Consider the following 19699-nt stretch of genomic DNA (forward strand, 5'->3'; position numbering starts at 1 on the left):
ACCCAACACTGTGTGTAGACCCACCACCCTGTAGACCCACCACTGTGTGTAGACCCACCACCCTGTGGACCCAACACTGTGTGTAGACCCACCACCCTGTAAACCCAACACTGTGTGTAGACCCACCACCCTGTAGACCCACCACCTGTGGACCCAACACTGTGTGTAGACCCACCACCCTGTAGACCCAACACTGTGTGTAGACCCACCACCCTGTGGACCCAACACTGTGTGTAGACCCACCACCCTGTGGACCCAACACTGTGTGTAGACCCACCACCCTGTAGACCCACCACCTGTGGACCCAACACTGTGTGTAGACCCACCACCCTGTAGACCCAACACTGTGTGTAGACCCACCACCCTGTGGACCCAACACTGTGTGTAGACCCACCACCCTGTATACCCACCACCTGTGGACCCAACACTGTGTGTAGACCCACCACCCTGTAGACCCACCACTGTGTGTAGACCCACCACCCTGTGGACCCAACACTGTGTGTAGACCCACCACCCTGTAAACCCAACACTGTGTGTAGACCCACCACCCTGTGGACCCAACACTGTGTGTAGACCCACCACCCTGTAAACCCAACACTGTGTGTAGACCCACCACCCTGTGGACCCAACACTGTGTGTAGACCCACCACCCTGTAGACCCAACACTGTGTGTAGACCCACCACCCTGTAGACCCACCACCCTGTGGACCCAACACTGTGTGTAGACCCACCACCCTGTAGACCCACCACTGTGTGTAGACCCATCACTGTGTGTGGACTCACCACCCTGTGGACCCACCACCCTGTGGACCCACCACCATGTAGACCCACCACCCTGTGGACCCACCACTGTGTGTAGACCCACCACCCTGTGGACTCACCACCCTGTGGACCCACCACTCTGTAGACCCACAGACCGCAGGGACCCACCACCCTGTAGACCCACCACTGTGTGTAGACCCATCACTGTGTGTGGACTCACCACCCTGTGGACCCACCACCCTGTGGACCCACCACCATGTAGACCCACCACCCTGTGGACCCAACACTGTGTGTAGACCCACCACCCTGTATACCCACCACCTGTGGACCCAACACTGTGTGTAGACCCACCACCCTGTAGACCCACCACTGTGTGTAGACCCACCACCCTGTGGACCCAACACTGTGTGTAGACCCACCACCCTGTAAACCCAACACTGTGTGTAGACCCACCACCCTGTGGACCCAACACTGTGTGTAGACCCACCACCCTGTAAACCCAACACTGTGTGTAGACCCACCACCCTGTGGACCCAACACTGTGTGTAGACCCACCACCCTGTAGACCCAACACTGTGTGTAGACCCACCACCCTGTAGACCCACCACCCTGTGGACCCAACACTGTGTGTAGACCCACCACCCTGTAGACCCACCACTGTGTGTAGACCCATCACTGTGTGTGGACTCACCACCCTGTGGACCCACCACCCTGTGGACCCACCACCATGTAGACCCACCACCCTGTGGACCCACCACTGTGTGTAGACCCACCACCCTGTGGACTCACCACCCTGTGGACCCACCACTCTGTAGACCCACAGACCGCAGGGACCCACCACCCTGTAGACCCACCACCCGCAGGGACTCACCACCCTGTGGACCCACCACCCTGTAGACCCACCACCCTGTAGACCCACCACCCTGTAGACCCACCACTCTGTGGATCCACCTCCCTGTAGATTGAAGAGAATTTAATGATTTATATGTTGTACTGCCTTACTTTGACTAAAGTTTCATGTCCTGCTTGCACTAAAAGAATGTGTCTCGAAGCTGATGGGAAATCGTAACTGGTCTCGTTCTCAGTCGCTCTTGACCTTGGCTGAACAGACTAGAAAGAGGCCGCTGTGGCCTTATATGCCTTGCTACCGCATATTAACACATAAAGCTTGCTTTTGGCCGTTATCGGTCTGGCACAGGGACGGTTGTCTGGCTCCTGTCGGGTGTGGGAGATTCCGCCTTTGTGCTCAGTGTGGCTCACCCTTGTGACCTTTAGATGTCTGAATTACAGACGGACTCAGCTCCCTTTTTCGCTACTAAGACTGAGACAAATATGAAAGTCAGATAAAGAGGTGTCTCACAGAAATGGCATAAATATCCATTGTTCTTAGAGAACGAGGCCCACTCTCATTCTGGGGGTGTGCTGACTGTGTGCAGACTGTATGCAGAGCAGACCATCAGGGGAGCTGAGTCCAAGGCCTTGTATTAGGTATGCATTTCATGTATGTGTGTAATAATGGCTTAAATAAATAATCTTGATTGTAATATAACCTGTACTGTCAATTCTTGAACACCCGAGGAATTTCCTGGAGAGGAGATTCCAATCCCTTCAAGATCCACCACGTAATCGTATCATCTGATCTGCGGCCATATGTCTTGGACACTCGGGTGAAGAGAGGAGCAGAGCTGTCAACTGATCAACACCTGGTGTTAAGTTGGATCAGATGGAGCCGACTAGAAAGACCTGGCAAGCCCAAACATTTAGTGAAGGTGAACTGGGAATGTCTGGCGGAGGATCCTGTACGGGAGGTCTTCAACTCCCATCTCCAGAAGAACTTCTCACACCTCCCGAAGGAGGTTGGGGATATGGAATCCTAGTTGACTGTGTTCAAAGCCTCTATTGTGGACGCTGGGAGCTGTGGTCAGAAGGTCATCGGTGTCGTGGCGGCAACCTGAGAACCCGGTGGTGGACACCAGGGGTGAGGGAAGCGTCAAGCTGAAGAAGGATGTCTTTTGGACCTAGCTGGCCCAGGGGTCTCCTGAAGCAGCGGACAGGTACCGGCAGGCCAGAAGGGCTGCAGGTCGCAGATGCTAAACTGGAGGGATCATATCTCCCTGCTGCCTCAACGCCTCAGGATCCCCAGAATGAGCTGGAACATGTTGCGGGTGCAACGGAAGTCTCGGTCATTCCGCTGGGCCTGCTGCCACCGAGACCCGACCCGGAGAAGAAGACAATGGATGGATGGATGTGTGTATATGTGTGTGAATATGTGTGTGTGTATATATATGTGTGTGCGTGTGTGTGTGTGTGTGTATTTGTGTGTGTGTGTGTGTGTGTGTGTGTATGTGTGTGATAGACAGGTGAATGGACAGAGCTGTAATTAAATCCTCGTCCTTCAGCTGAGGCTGAAAGTCTGTCTCCTTCTCCGTCTCTCGGCTGGTCGGCTGCCAGGAGGACCCCAGGAGCCCCAACCAGGAACACTGAAGCATTATGGGATACTACTGCAGAGCTCCAGAGCAGCAGGTTCAACCTAAGGGGCGACAGGTGGATACGCTCATGGCTTCACTTCATTCAATGTGTTCCAACTAAATTCTGTGTAAGTAGAGAGAATGCAGCTTTAACACATGAAGCCTATACTTCTATACAACCAGAGGAGTCACCCCCTGGTGGTCAGGAGAGAGAATGCAGCTTTAACACATGAAGCATAGACTTCTATACAAACAGAGGAGTCACCTCCTGGTGGTCAGGAGAGAGAATGCAGCTTTAACACATGAAACATAGACTTCTATACAACCAGAGGAGTCGCTCCCTGGTGGTCAGGAGAGAGAATGCAGCTTTAACACATGAAGCATAGACTTCTATACAACCAGAGGAGTCGTCCTGGTGGTCAGGAGAAAGAATGCAGCTTTAACACATGAAGGTTTGACTTCACTTAAAGAAGTGGAGGTTGCCTCCAGTATCGATCTGAGGGTCTGGGTGAGGTCAGAGTGTTGCAGTGCATGATGGGAGTCTGCTTTAATGAGCTGCTTAACATGCAGCATCTGATGATTCCTGTGAAAGATGCTTCTGCAGGCAGTTTGTCAGAGTGAAGGTGACCGAGAGCTGATGCACAACACAACAACAACACAACAACAACACAACAACACAACACAACAACAATAAGAGTCACTGAGGCTGCAGTAATCTCTCATTGTCAGCTCACATCATCATTATGTTCTTTGTCTTGTTTCTGCTGCAGTTAATATTCAATAAGTTTCTAAGAAAGACTGAAATTACAATATACAATATATATATATATATATATATATATATATATATATATATATATATATATATATATATATATATATATATATATATATAGAGAGATCCAGAGATAAGATCTCAGGTGTCTTCAGGTCTCTGCAGGTCTCTGGTCTCTGCAGGTCTCTTCAGGTCTCTTCAGATCTCAGGTCTCTGCAGGTCTCTGCAGGTCTCAGGTCTCTGCAGGTCTCTTCAGGTCTCTTCAGATCTCAGGTATCGTCAGGTCTCTGGTGTCTCCAGGTCTCTGCAGGCTGTTTGGATAGATGTTCTAAAGGGGACACAAGACAAATACTGGACTGCTGGTCCTACCTGTGCTGTCCTGGCCCCTTGAGGGTCCTACCTGTACTGTCCTGGCCCATTGAGGGTCTTACCTGTGCTGTCCTGGCCCCAGACCCGAAGACCCCATAGGACCCCGGAGGACCAGGTCTGGGTTTGTTGATCAGCTCCTCCATGCAGACCATACTAAAGATTCATATTAATATAGGAATGTGAACTGGAGGAGGACCGGACCTGGACCGGACCTGGACCTGAAGGGTTAACTCCACATGCCTGGGTGTAAACGGACACCTGACCCCGCCCCTCCGGGGCAGCCTCCTGCAGCAGCGAGCGCTCCATGCGAGGAACAAGCTCCAGTCTGTCCCAGAGCCGAGCCGCGCGCACGGGTCCTCCACGGGTCCTCCACGGGTTCTCCACGGGTCCTCCTCCACCGGGTCCTCCTCCACCGGGTCCTCCACGGGTCCTCCTCCACAGGTCCTCCTCCACCGGGTCCTCCTCCACCGGGTCCTCCACGTGTCCTCCTCCACCGGGTCCTCCACGGGTCCTCCTCCACCGGGTCCTCCACGGGTCCTCCACGGGTCCTCCTCCACCGGGTCCTCCACGGGTCCTCCACGGGTCCTCCACGGGTCCTCCTCCACCGGGTCCTCCACGGGTCCTCCACGGGTCCTCCTCCACCGGGTCCTCCACGGGTCCTCCACGGGTCCTCCACGGGTCCTCCTCCACCGGGTCCTCCACCGGGTCCTCTGCTCAGGAGACGGGAGACCTCATTGAAAAGGTTCGGGTCTCTGCGGGTCACTCGTCCTCCGGGTCGGACATTCTGGACCACGAGGTCCTGAAGGACCCTGAAGAAGTTCCTGCGTGAATCTGTCATTGAACACGCACGCGCTTCTTCCACGGACACGCGCACGGACAAGAGTGATTGATTGATTGATTGATTGATTGATTTGTTCCGGGTCATGTTCCGGACTGGGTGAGTCCTGTTCTCATCATGGACCTTCCTCTGATGATGATGATGATGATGATGATGATGATGATGAAGGTCAGTGGACTGATCAATAAAAACTCTTTCAGATCATAAACTAATAATCAATAATTAGCATTATTTTACCACTTTAATTTATATTCAGCAGTATGTTTATATACACAAATATATATGTATATATATATGAGTGTATATATATATATACATATGTGAGTGTATATATACACATGTGTGTATATATATATGTATATATATATATATATATATACATATATATATATATTTGTACATATATATATATATATATATATATATATATATATGTACACTCACATATATACACATGTGTTCAATATATATATATATATGTATACATATATATTATATATATAGACAGTATATAAATGATATATATAAAGATATAACACTCAGACAATACGTGTGTATATATACACACATGTGTTCAATATGTATATATATATATATATGTATAATATATATATATCATATATATTATATATACATGATATATATATATAACTCAGACAACACATGTGTGTCTGAGTGTGTAAAACGTGTTGATATTTATATTTTGAAGTAGAGTTCATGCATTAATGTATTTGTTATTGTTGTTATTGTTGTTGTTGTTGTTGTTATTCATGTCTTTAAAACATGAAATCTGGATCCACAGAACCAGATCAGACTGGTTTGTTTTGAACACATGTTCTTCTTCTGTGATGTTGTGAAAGAGGTAGAATAACAGAGAGGAAGTCCAGAGACAGGAAGTCCTCCCGCTGAGTGAGATGTGGTTCAGGTCTAGAGGTCTGGAGGTTCACATGTGGGCGACAGACATGTGAGGAGGAGTCTCCTCTGCTGCCACGTCTCAAACACTAACCCTGTGTTCTCACACACATGAACTACATTACCCATGATCCCCGGCAGCCAGATTCCTTCTCATGGTGACTGACTTCCTCCACTAAGGGGATTCAGTTCACTTCTCATCTTTAGCTGAAGACCCCGGCTTTAAAGTTCTGGAACTGTGTGTTTCCTGGTGAAATGCATCGTGGGAGTTGAAGTCCATCTCTACTGTAAACTTCTTTTAGCTTCAGAGCTCATATCGATCCAACTGATAATATCAGTAACTGAAAACAATTGGATCACAGCAGCATCTAGTGGATGTCAGAGGAAGTGCAGCTGGTTTCACTCAGATCGGAGGCTGCTGATTGGTTAACGATCTGATTGGTTAAAGAACTAATTAATTTAAGAGCCGGTTGTTGTTGTTTTCAGATGTCAACCGGCAGCAGAGTGCCGGAGACCTTCAGAGGAAACAGAACCAGACGATACGCCGTCAACCCTCTGGGACACAAGTGGACTCACCACAACATCTCATACAGGTTCAAGACTTCTGATCCTACATGAAGTACTTTAGTATGCAGATATTACTCCAGAACATTCAGTTTGAGATTTTACTTTGTAGACACCACAAGTAGTCTAGGAGGTCTGTCTGAGGTCTAGGAGGTCTGTCTGAGGTCTGTCTGAGATCTAGAAGGTCTATTTGAGGTCTGTCTGAGGTCTAGAAGGTATGTCTGAGGTCTGTCTGAGGTCTAGAAGGTCTGTCTGAGGTCTAGAAGGTATGTCTGAGGTCTGTCTGAGGTCTAGAAGGTATGTCTGAGGTCTGTCTGAGGTCTAGAAGGTCAATCTGAGGTCTGTCTGAGGTCTAGAAGGTCTGTCTGAGGTCTGTCGAGGTCTAGAAGGTATGTCTGAGGTCTGTCTGAGGTCTAGAAGGTCTGTCTGAGGTCTGTCTGAGGTCCAGAAGGTCTGTCTGAGGTCTGTCCAACGTCTAGAAGGTCTGTCTGAGGTCTAGAAGGTATGTCTGAGGTCTGTCTGAGGTCTAGAAGGTCTATCTGAGGTCTGTCTGAGGTCTAGAAGGTCTGTCTGTGGTCTAGAAGGTCAATCTGTGGTCTGGTGGAGGTCTAGGATGTCTTTCTGATGTCTGTCTGAGATCTGTCAGGTTTGGCTGAGGTCTAGCTGATGTCTAGAATGTCTGTCTGAGGTCTGTATAATGTCTAGGAGGTCTGGCTGACGTTTATCTCTCTCCCTGCCTCCCTGTCTCCCTGCCTGTCTGTCTCTCTCCCTGCCTCCCTGTCTCTCTCCCTGTCTCCCTCTCTCCCTGCCTGTCTCCCTCTCTCCCTGTCTCCCTCTCTCTCTACCTGTCTGTCTCTCAGGATCCTGGCGTTCCCTACTACCCTGAATGTAGAGGACACCAGGAAGGCCCTCAGCATCGCCTTCACCAAGTGGAGCGACGTGTCCCCTCTCTCCTTCACCGAGCTCCAGGCCAACGCCTCCGCCGACATCAACATCGGTAGGCATACAGGAAGTGGAGAAGTGTAAACAGGAAGTGGAGAAGTGTAAACAGGAAGTGGAGAAGTGTAAACAGGAAGGAGACATAAATTGGTTTCAGGTGGTGTTGAATCGAACGTGGGTCTCTAGATGTGGTCTGTGTGTGTGGGGGCGTTAGGTTTCTACACCTTCAACCACACTGACTGCTGGCGGTCTCCTCTCCACCCGTGTTTCGACGGTCTGAACGGAGAGCTGGCTCACGCCTTCCTGCCGCCCAGAGGAGAGATCCACTTTGACGACCACGAGTTCTGGATCCTGGGCAAGTCCAGGTTCAGCTGGAAACAAGGTACTGCAGGGTATGTGACCAGATAGTACTAGTACATGTACTACTAATTGTACTAGTACTGATGAGCAGGATGGGTAGTATGTTAATAGTACTGATGAGCAGGATGGGTAGTATGTTAGTAGTATGTTCATACTACTGAAGGCTCGTTGGAGATGAACTGGAGGCGGTATCATCGGGGGGCGGAGCCAAAATGTTTAATGTGTTGATCATGTGACTACAGTGTTGGTCATGTGACTACAGTGTTGATCATGTGACTACAGTGCTGATCATGTGATCATGTGACCTCCAGGTGTGTGGCTGAACGACCTGGTCCAGGTGGCGGCCCATGAGATCGGCCACGCTCTCGGTCTGTGGCACTCCAGAGACCCTGAGGCTCTGATGCACCCCAACGCCACCTACACGGGCCAGAGGAACGTGGCCCAGGACGACGTGTGGGGCATCCAGAGGCTCTACGGTAACCACTTCCTGTCGGAGTTTCACAATAAAAGCCTCACAGTAGAGTTGTTTATAGAACCATTGATGAATTCATGTTGTGGAAACTCTGTAAACAATATGTGAATACTTTCTGCAGTACTTTAAAAATATGTGATACTTCCTACAGTACTTTTACTATAGTAAAGTATGTGGTGCTTCCTGCAGTACTGTTACTACAGTAAAGTATGTGGTACTTCCTACAGTACTGTTACCACAGTAAAGGATTGTAGCGTGAGGTCTTGGTCCTGATGGACCTCAGCCTCCTGCCAGAGGGAAGGGACTCAAACAGTTTGTGTCCAGGGTGAGAGGGGTCAGCTACGATCTTCCAAGCTCGCTTCAGAGTCCTGGAAGCAAACAAGTCCTGGAGGGACGGCAGATTGCAGCCAATCACCTCTCAGCAGAGCGGACGATGCGCTGCAGCCTGGCCTTGTCCTTGGCAGTGGCTGCGGTGTGCCAGACGGTGGTGGAGGAGCAGAGGATGGACTCAATGATGGAGGAGCAGAGGATGGACTCAACGATGGCAGTCTAGAATTGCACCATCATTGTCTTTGGCAGGTTGAATTTCCTCAGCTGCCTCAGGAAGAACATCCTCTGCTGGGCCTTCTTAGTAATGGAGCTGATGTTCAGCTCCCACTTAAGGTCCTGGGTTAGGATGGAGCCCAGGGAGAGGAAGGATTCCACAGCGCTGACGGGGGAGTCACACAGGGTGAGAGGGGCGGGTGGGGCTGCATTCTTTCTGAAGTCCACAACCATTTCCACTGTCTTCAGAGCGTTGAGCTCCAGGTTGTTCTGGCTGCACCAGGTCACCAGGTGGTCAGTCTCCCACCTGTAGGCGGACTCGTCCCCACCAGAGATGAGTCCAATGAGGGTGGTGTCATGCGTGAACTTCAGGAGCTTGACGGACTGGTGACTGGAGGTGCAGCTGTTGGTGTACAGGGAGAAGAGCAGCGGGGAAAGAAGGGCGGAACCGGTGCTGATGGTCCGAGAGCCTGAGACGTGTTTCCCCAGCTTCACATGCTGCTTCCTGTCAGTCAGGAAGTCTGTGATCCACCTGCAGGTGGAGTCGGGCACGTGCAGCTGGGAGAGCTTGTCCTGCAGCAGAGACGGGATGATGATGGGATGAAGTCCACAAACAGGATCCTGGCGTAGGTTCCTGGGAGGGATGGCGTCAGGACTGCTCCATTGGCTTTCAAAGCAACAGTAGAACTCGTTCAGCTTGTCTGCCAGACGGAGGTCGTTCATGGCGTGGGGGGGTTTAGGCTTGTAGCTGGTATGCTGCATGAGCCCTGTCCAGACAGAAACAGAGTCACATGCTGATAGCTGTTTTTGCAGTTTCTCAGAGTGCAGTTGTTTAGCATCTCTCACCGCCTTGCTAAACCTGTATTTGGAGCTGGTTGGAACACAGCTGTCCTCACAGAAGCTGATGTATGAAGTTACAGCCTCTGTGAACTCATCCAGACTGTTAGTAGCAGTCCTGAAGACATCCCAGTCTGTACAGTCCAGGCACACCCGAAGATCCTCCAGAGCCTCACTGGTCCACCTTTTGAATTTCCTCACCCCAGGTTTGCAGAGCTTTAGTTTCTGCCTGTATGAGGGAATCAGGTGAACCATGGCGTGGTCAGAGTTTCCCAGAGCAGCACGAGGGACGGCGTGATAAGCCCCACTGATTGTGGTGTAGCAGTGGTCCAGAATGCTCTTCTCTTTAGCAGGGCATTTAATAAACTGTCTGTATTTAGGGAGTTCATGGCTGAAATGGCTTTCCTTTTTTAAAGTCCTCAAGGACAATAACTAAGGAGTTCAGGTAGGTCCGCTCCACACACCGTATCTGCTCGGCGAGTGTCCGCTGTGCGTCCTGCACGCTGCCCTGCGGTGTCATGTAAACACCGACCAGGATGAAGGAAGCGAACTCACGCTGGGGGGGTAGAAGGGTTTGCAGTGGATGATCAGGGATTCCAGGTCCGGCGAACAGTACTGTAGAATCACTGTTACGTCGTTACACCAGCCGTTGTTGGAGTAGAAGCAGATTTCTCCATCCTTCATCTTGCCGGAGAGCTCCGTGTCACAGTCCGCTCTGGTACTGTTAGCACAGTAAAGGTACTTCCTGTTGTACTGCTACCACAGTAAAGGTACTTCCTGTTGTACTGCTACCACAGTAAAGGTACTCCCTGTCCCTTTGCAGGGTGTATGGATAAGAAGCGGGTCTGTGGTCCGTGGGCCCGTCTGGGTTTCTGTGAGCGGAGGAAGACCTTCATGAAGAAGAACTGTCCTCAGCGCTGTGACCTCTGCTACGGTGAGACAGACGCCCACCTGTCTCTCTGACGTCCATCCTCCCGTCTCCGGTTTGAAACTCACTTCCTGTCTTCCAGAGCCTGTGGAGGCGGTTACCACGCCAACGCTGCCTCTGGCCAACGTCAAGATCAAGATGGTTCCTCGGGGGAAGGTGGTGGGGTTCCGCTGTGGAACCAAAAACCTCCGCTCGCCACCCAAAGTCAGGTCAGCGGATCAATACTGCTTTGAATGGATCAGTGCTAGAACTATTGATCATTTATTCCATTATTGATCAAATGCATTCAGATGTTTGGTTTTGTCAGTTTCAGTTTTTTTTAAATATGAACAGAAAATATTCACAGCTGACAGGCTGAATCCGAAGATCATTTGCTTTTATATCATACAGTGGTGCAGTGGGGACAGTGTGCAGTGGAAACAGTGGTGCAGTGGGAACATAGTGCAGTGTGAACATGGTGCAGTGGGAACAGTGGTGGAGTGGGAACAGTGGGAACATGGTGCAGTGGGAAAACGGTGCAGTGGGAACAGTGGTGCAGTGGGAACATGGTGCAGTGGGGAAATGGTGCAGTGGGAACATGGTGCAGTGGGGAAACAGTGCAGTGGGAACATGGTGCAGTGGGAACATGGTGCAGTGGGGAAATGGTGCAGTGGGAACATGGTGCATTGGGAACAGTGGTGCAGTGGGAACAGTGGTGGAGTGGGAACATGGTGCAGTGGAAACATGGTGCAAAGGGAAAATGCGGCAGTGTGAACATGGTGGAGTGGGATCATAGTGTAGTGAGAACATGGTGCAGTGGGACCATGGTGGAGTGGGAACAGTGGGAACAGGGTGCAGTGGGAACAGTGGTGCAGTGGGAACATGGTGCAGTGGGAAAATGGTGCAGTGGGAACATTGTGCATTGGGAACAGTGGTGCAGTGGGAACATGGTGCAAAGGGAAAATGGTGCAGTGGGAACATGGTGGAGGGGAACATAGTGTAGTGGGAACATGGTGCAGTGGGACCATGGTGGAGTGGGAACATGGTGCAGTGGGAACAGTGATGGAGTGGGAATAGTGGTGGATTGGGAACAGTGGGAACATGGTACAGTGGGGAAATGGTGCATTGGGAATATAGTGCAGTGGGAACATGGTGCAGTGGGAACAGTGGTGGAGTGGGAACAGTGGGAACATGATGCAGTGGGAACAGTGGTGGAGTCGGAACAGTGGTGGAGTGGGAACAGTGGGAACATGGTGCAGTGGGGAAATGGTGCAGTGGGAACAGTGGTGCAGTGGGAACATAGAACATAGTGCAGTGGGAACAGTGGTGCAGTGGGAACATAGAACATGGTGCAGTGGGGAAATGGTGCAGTGGGAACATCGTGCATTGGGAACAGTGGTGCAGTGGGAACATAGAACATAGTGCAGTGGGGGAATGGTGCAGTGGGAACAGTGGTGCAGTGGGAACATAAAACATGGTGCAGTGGGGAAATGGTGCAGTGGGAACATCGTGCATTGGGAACAGTGGTGCAGTGGGAACATGCACGTGCACAGACATTTTGGGGGGCAGGTGCGCAAACCAAAAAAAAGGGCACCCATCGCCAACATTATTTATGAAATTAAAAATAATAATAATAAATAAAAAACACAGTAGGATATTTTCAACTTATATATTTATGTTGTTAACAAACTAACTAAAATTATCAAATAGAATAAATAAATAACAGGCAAAAACAGACAAAACTCTGCTCTGAATAAATGAAAGGAGCATCCTCCTTGGTGCATCTCTTGGAAGATTTGTATTACTTCACTGTGATTTATTTCAATGTCTTGCTCAATGTCAAGCAGGAGAAGGTCGGAGGGTCTTTCTTCCCCACAGAGACTCCTGAGCCTGTTCTTTATTATCTTCAGTTTTGAAAAGGATCTTTCCACTGAAGCTGTTGTCGCTGGCAGTGTTGCATAGATCCTTACCATCTTCACATATGTTAGAAAGATGAGCTGGCCAGCTGGTCCTCATTTTCCTCATAGAAGTCGCAAAGAACATGGACAGCTTCCTGTGGAGGAGGAGGGGGAGGGGCGCGGCGGAGCATGTCGGGGCGAAATTCTCACAATAACTCATATAAATGCCCCATCAGATATCAAAACACATTTGGGGGGAATTGATGACAGAGAGAGTAATTTTTATTCTTAAATATTGATGAATGAAGAAAAAATTGGGCTCCAGCAGAAGGGGCACTTTTCTCATCCAGGGCAAAAGGGCAGGTCCATAGTGCAGTGGGAACAATGGTGCAGTGCACCTTGCATGGTAGCTCCTCCCATCAGTATATGATTGGGTGTGAATGGGTGAATGATGACATGCAGGGCTTTGAGTGGTCAGAAGACTAGAAACAATCTTTAAAGTACAGTTTATTTACCACGCCAGGTGGAATTAAGGCTCCAGCAACAGAACACTATTTTAATTCAATTTATTTTGTCAAGCCCAAAATCACAAACTCTCCTCAGAAGGCTTTACAATCTGTACACGTGATGAAGAAGTTACAACTACCAACAATAACAATAATAATGATAATAGCAGTAGGTGTTGGGCAGGACCAGGGTCCAGGTAAAACCAGAAGCAGGACCAGGGTCCAGGTGAAACCAGAAGCAGGACCAGGGTCCAGGTAAAACCAGAAGCAGGACCAGGGTCCAGGTGAAACCAGAAGCAGGACCAGGGTCCAGGTAAAACCAGAAGCAGGACCAGGGTCCAGGTGAAACCAGAAGCAGGACCAGGGTCCAGATAAAACCAGAAGCAGGACCAGGGTCCAGGTGAAACCAGAAGCAGGACCAGGGTCCAGATAAAACCAGAAGCAGGATCAGGGTCCAGGTGAAACCAGAAGCAGGACCAGGGTCCAGATAAAACCAGAAGCAGGACCAGGGTCCAGGTGAAACCAGAAGCAGGACCAGGGTCCAGATAAAACCAGAAGCAGGATCAGGGTCCAGGTAAAACCAGAAGCAGGACCAGGGTCCAGGTGAAACCAGAAGCAGGACCAGGGTCCAGATAAAACCAGAAGCAGGATCAGGGTCCAGGTGAAACCAGAAGCAGGACCAGGGTCCAGATAAAACCAGAATCAGGATCAGGGTCCAGGTGAAACCAGAAGCAGGACCAGGGTCCAGATAAAATCAGAAGCAGGATCAGGGTCCAGGTAAAACCAGGACAAAGATTCTAAAACCAGAAACATGTCTTTCTGTGCGGTTCTGTTTCCTGCAGCTGGTATAAAGATGGTGAGCAGATTCTGAACTCCGTCCCCGGCTACATCATCATGAAGGACCGAGACCTCCGCATCGTCGCCAACGAGTTCAACGAGGGCGTTTACACCTGTCGCATCCATCGGCGGGGAGACATCGTGTCCGCCAACTCCTGGGCCATCCGGCTGAAACCAGAGCCGCCGTCCAACAACTGAGGACGAGGGGCGAGGGGCGAGGGACGAGGACAACACAATGAATAATGTGGTTTTAACATTAGAGCTGCAGAACATCAGATGTTTAATGTTTTCTGATCTCAAAGCAGGAAGTTCAGAAAATGTTTGGACCTTTTTACATGATTTCACATCTCCAACATCTCCAAAAGCTCTGGGACCAGAAGGTTAGCTCCTGTCCTCATAGTCCTGCAGGACCTCTTGTACGTATAGAGCTCTCAGCATGACGTCATGTCCTCATCGTCATCTCGGTCCCTTCATGGTAGGACGTCATGTCCTCATTACCTTCCTTTTAGGTTTGTCACCTTACGACAAATGTGACCTACGAACGTTTTGATTTAATATTTAATGCTGAGTCGCACATTAATACCACATGATGCAGTACAGATTCCTGTAGAAGTGCTGCACAGACCAGACACCTGTTGTTATAGCCTGCTAGCTGACTTTAATGACCCCCGAAACCCTGCTGCAGTCAGACTTCCTGCTGCTGCAGTCAGACTTCCTGCTGCTGCAGTCAGACTTCCTGCTGCAGTCAGACTTCCTGCTGCAGTCAGACTTCCTGCTGCAGTCGGACTTCCTGCTGCAGTCGGACTTCTTGCTGCAGTCAGACTTCCTGCTGCTGCAGTCAGACTTCCTGCTGCAGTCAGACTTCCTGCTGCAGTCGGACTTCTTGCTGCAGTCGGACTTCCTGCTGCAGTCGGACTTCCTGCTGCTGCAGTCGGACTTCCTGCTGCTGCAGTCAGACTTCCTGCTGCAGTCAGACTTCCTGCTGCAGTCGGACTTCTTGCTGCAGTCGGACTTCCTGCTGCAGTCGGACTTCTTGCTGCAGTCAGACTTCCTGCTGCTGCAGTCAGACTTCCTGCTGCAGTCAGACTTCCTGCTGCAGTCGGACTTCTTGCTGCAGTCGGACTTCCTGCTGCAGTCGGACTTCCTGCTGCTGCAGTCGGACTTCCTGCTGCTGCAGTCAGACTTCCTGCTGCAGTCAGACTTCCTGCTGCAGTCGGACTTCCTGCTGCAGTCAGACTTCCTGCTGCCGTTAGACTTCCTGCTGCAGTCAGACTTCCTGCTGCAGTCGGACTTCCTGCTGCTGCCAGACTTCCTGCTGCTGCAGTCGGACTTCCTGCTGCAGTCAGACTTCCTGCTGCAGTCAGACTTCCTGCTGCAGTCAGACTTCCTGCTGCAGTCAGACTTCCTGCTGCTGCAGTCGGACTTCCTGCTGCAGTCGGACTTCTTGCTGCAGTCGGACTTCCTGCTGCAGTCAGACTTCCTGCTGCAGTCGGACTTCCTGCTGCTGCCAGACTTCCTGCTGCAGTCAGACTTCCTGCTGCAGTCGGACTTCCTGCTGCCGTTAGACTTCTTGCTGCAGTCAGACTTCCTGCTGCAGTCGGACTTCCTGCTGCCGTTAGACTTCCTGCTGCAGTCAGACTTCCTGCTGCAGTCGGACTTCCTGCTGCTGCAGTCGGACTTCCTGCTGCAGTCGGACTTCCTGCTGCTGCCAGACTTCCTGCTGCAGTCGGACTTCCTGCTGCTGCCAGACTTCCTGCTGCAGTCGGACTTCCTGCTGCTGCAGTCGGACTTCCTGCTGCTGCAGTCGGACTTCCTGCTGCTGCAGTCGGACTTCCTGCTGCTGCAGTCAGACTTCCTGTAAGTAGAGACGTACAGTCGGACCGTCACAGTTCATGAAACATCAGTTAACGTATTAAACATGTTAAATAGATGATGTAACTTTGAAGTACCACTAAAGACTGTTACCATGGTGATTAAACACTGTAAGATTAATAATAAATGATTTGAAACTCTTTGAAGTGTTTATTAATGTTCAGCATTTGTTCTTTGCTATGGTGGCCCTGAAGGTCCAAACACGGCCACATGAAGCACAGAGTCAGTGTGGTCAAAAGCTTTAATGATGTCGTTCTAACTGGACAGGAAGTAGTTTACTCAACTCAGTATGCACTCATTTAGAACTCAATTCAATTCAGTTTATTTTATATATGGTGCTACTGGCAAGAGATAAAATCAATAACATGAGAACATTTAGTTTGTTTAATAACAGAACAAGGTGTAGACCTGTTCTATAGGAAAATAACCTTAAATGACTTCTGTTGTGATCTGGCTCTATAGAGAACATGACAGGGGGCGGAGCCTAATATACTGTAAGGGAAACACTGCCCTTAAGTACTATATAAAGGTTTTGTGAGTTCTGCCTCGTATGAGTCATAGTATCAGTACTAGTATAATAGTGTAATAATGTGTGTTTGTATGGTTCATAGTATCAGTACTAGTATAATAGTGTAATGTGTGTTCCAGCTCGGCTCCATGTAGTTGTGAGCAGCATGACGCCCCCTGGTGGTAAACATTCGTCTATGTTGGTCTGCAGCGTCTTCGACTTCTTCCCCCAGAAGATCAAGGTGAGCTGGACCAGAGACGGACTGCCAGAGACCTCTGGGGTCACTTCTACCGATGAGCTGGCAGACGGGGATTGGTACTACCAGGTCCACTCTCACCTGGAGTACACGCCCAGGTGAGTCCACCTCCAGGTCCAAGTCCAGGTCCAGGTCCAGGTCCAGTTAGGTCTACGTAGGTCCAAGTCCAGGGCCAGTTAGCTTCAGGTTCAGTTCGGTCCAGGTCCAGTTTCAAGATCAGTTAGGTCCAGGTCCAAGTTCAGGTCCAGGTTCAGGTAGCCTCAGTTCCGTTTCAGGATCAGTTAGGTCCAGGTCCAGGTTTTGTTTGGTCCAGGTCCAGTTAGCTTAGGTTCACTTGGGTCCAGGTCCAGGACCAGTTCTTTGAGTGAGTGTGTGAGACCCTGATGTGTTGTTGTGTGTCAGCAGGTCTGGAGAGAAGATCTCTTGTGTGGTGGAGCACTTCAGCCTCAGTAAACCTCTGGTTACCGACTGGGGTAAATACCTGTCTGTCTGCACACCTGTCTACCAGCCTCTTAACCCGTCTCTCTGCTAACCGGTCTACCTGTCCGTCCTCAGACCCGTCCATGCCCGAGTCTGAGAGAAACAAGTTCGCCATCGGAGCCTCAGGACTGGTCCTGGGTCTGACCTTATCTCTGGCTGGATTCATCTACTACCAGAGGAAGGCCAGAGGAGGTCAGAACAGGGCACACTTTGGTTCAGTGGTGGATTACTTTAGTCCAGACTCAGAGACCAGGTCCACCAGAGGCTGGAAGTAGTTCATCTACACCCTCTGAAACCCGTCTGGATTTGAGGCTGACCCGGTCCCATCTGTTCTTCTCTTTAAACCACATTGTGATCGTGATCCAAGATGGTGCCGAAGATGGCTGCCTCGGTTGGTCGGTGCTCTCTGTTTTTCGTTGTTTTTGTGTTACATACTGTTTTCGGCTGCGATTCCCGGATCTCTTTCACTAGAGATACACTTATTAACATCAGGGGATTAACTCCAGCGGATTTATTTCCAACTTTTTTAACTGTGGTTGCCACACTGGACATTATTGTGAAAAGTGGCTCACTTTGGCTCACGCAGTGAGACGCCGCAGGAGAGGAAAACGTGCCGGCGCGCTCGTCCGTCTCCGTAAACGGGGATCTCGTACAGCGCTGCCGGGAATATTTCTCTCCAACGTCCGCTCACTGTGCAACAAACTGGACGAACTCCAGCTTCTTGTAGGGAAAGACATGGACTTTTCTTCCTCCTCCGTTCTATGCTTCACGGAGACCTGGCTCAGTGGATCGATACCGGACTCCGCGCTCCAGCTGGCTGGCTTCCAGCTGTTCAGAGCGGACCGCGACACGGAGCTCTCCAGCAAGACGAAGGGCGGAGGAATCTGCTTCTACTCCAACAACGGCTGGTGTGACGACGTAACAGTGATTCTACAGTACTGTTCGCCGGACCTGGAATCCCTCATCATCCACCTCAAACCCTTCTACTCCCCCTGTGAGTTCGCTTCATTCATCCTGGTCGGTGTTTACATGTCGCCGCAGGCCAACGCGCAGGACGCACAGCGGACACTCGCCGAGCAGATACGGTGTGTGGAGCGGACCTACCCGGACTCTGAGTTATTGTCCTTGGGGACTTTAACAAAGAAAAACTCAGCCACAAACTCCCTAAATACAGACAGTTTATTAAATGCCCTACTAGAGAGAAGAGCATTCTGGACCACTGCTACACCACAATCAGTGGGGCTTTTCTTATCTTCTTAAGTACTTTATATATATATATATATATATATATATATATATATATATATATATATATATATATATATATATATATATATATATATATATGTGAGGAAGTTCAAGAAATGGACCAGTGAGGCTCTGGAGGATCTTCGGGCGTGCCTGGATTGTACCGACTGGGATGTCTTCAGGACTGCTACTAACAGTCTGGATGAGTACACAGAGGCTGTAACTTCATACATCAGCTTCTGTGAGGACAGCTGTGTTCCATCCAGCTCCAGGGTGAGTTATAACAATGACAAACCCTGGTTCACAGCGGAACTCAGGAAGCTACGGCTGCAAAAGGACCAGGCATTCAGGAGCGGGGACAAGGACTTGTATACAGAGTCAAAATACAGGTTTAGCAAGGCGGTGAGAGATGCTAAACGACTGTACTCTGAGAAACTGCAACAACAGCTATCAGCAAGTGACTCTGCTTCTGTCTGGAGAGTCTCAGGCAGATTACCAGCTACAAGCCAAAAACCCCCCACGCCATGAACGACCTCCTCCTGGCAGACGAGCTGAACAAGTTCTACTGTCGCTTTGATAGACAATGGAGCAGTCCTGACGCCATCCCCCACAGGCCCAACAGCCAGCCACAAACCATCAGCCCACCCTCCCCCAGTCCATCAGGGGCTCACGCCTCTCTATCACCGCCCTCCCCAGTGATGACCCTCACTATTCTGGAGAGGGACGTCAACAGACTGTTTAAAAAACAAAACCCCCGCAAAGCAGCGGGCCCGGACTCTGTCTCCCCCTCCACCCTGAAGCACTGTGCTGATCAGCTGTCTCCGGTGTTCACTGAGATCTTCAACACCTCCCTGGAGACATGTCACGTTCCAGCCTGCTTCAAGGCCTCCACCATCATCCCCGTCCCCAAGAAACCAGGATCACAGGACTCAATGACTACAGGCCCGTCGCCCTGACCTCTGTGGTCATGAAGTCTTTTGAGCGCCTGGACCTGTCCCACCTCAAAACCCTGACTGACCCACTCCTGGTCCTGTCCCACCTCAAAACCCTGACTGACCCTCTCCTGGTCCTGTCCTACCTCAAAACCCTGACTGACCCACTCCTGGTCCTGTCCCACCTCAAAACCCTGACTCACCCACTCCTGGACCCTCTGCAGTTCGCCTACAGGGCCAACAGGTCTGTAGACGATGCTGTCAACATGGCCCTCCAGCATCTGGACCCCAGGAACCTACGCCAGGATCCTGTTCGTGGACTTCAGCTCTGCCTTCAACACCATCATCCCGTCTCTGCTGCAGGACAAGCTCTCCCAGCTGCAGGTGCCCGACTCCACCTGCAGGTGGATCACAGA

At 50.4% G+C, this 19699-nt stretch overlaps 1 protein-coding gene across 1 annotated transcript; it reads left to right on the top strand.

The window, feature by feature from the left end:
* Positions 1-5329: 5329 nt before the first annotated feature.
* Positions 5330-14185, top strand: mmp23bb (matrix metallopeptidase 23bb; the record flags this gene model as incomplete). Its single annotated transcript, XM_079224973.1, has 8 exons — positions 5330-5380; positions 6611-6717; positions 7549-7685; positions 7842-8009; positions 8299-8463; positions 10663-10773; positions 10850-10976; positions 13993-14185. The coding sequence occupies 8 exons, from the start codon at positions 5330-5332 to the stop codon at positions 14183-14185; spliced, it is 1059 nt and encodes a 352-aa protein (XP_079081099.1).
* Between the last annotated feature and the right edge of the window lie 5514 nt (positions 14186-19699).

This window comes from Taurulus bubalis (genome assembly GCF_910589615.1).
Source record: "Taurulus bubalis genome assembly, chromosome: 10".
In the NCBI taxonomy this organism is placed as follows: Eukaryota; Metazoa; Chordata; class Actinopteri; order Perciformes; family Cottidae; genus Taurulus; species Taurulus bubalis.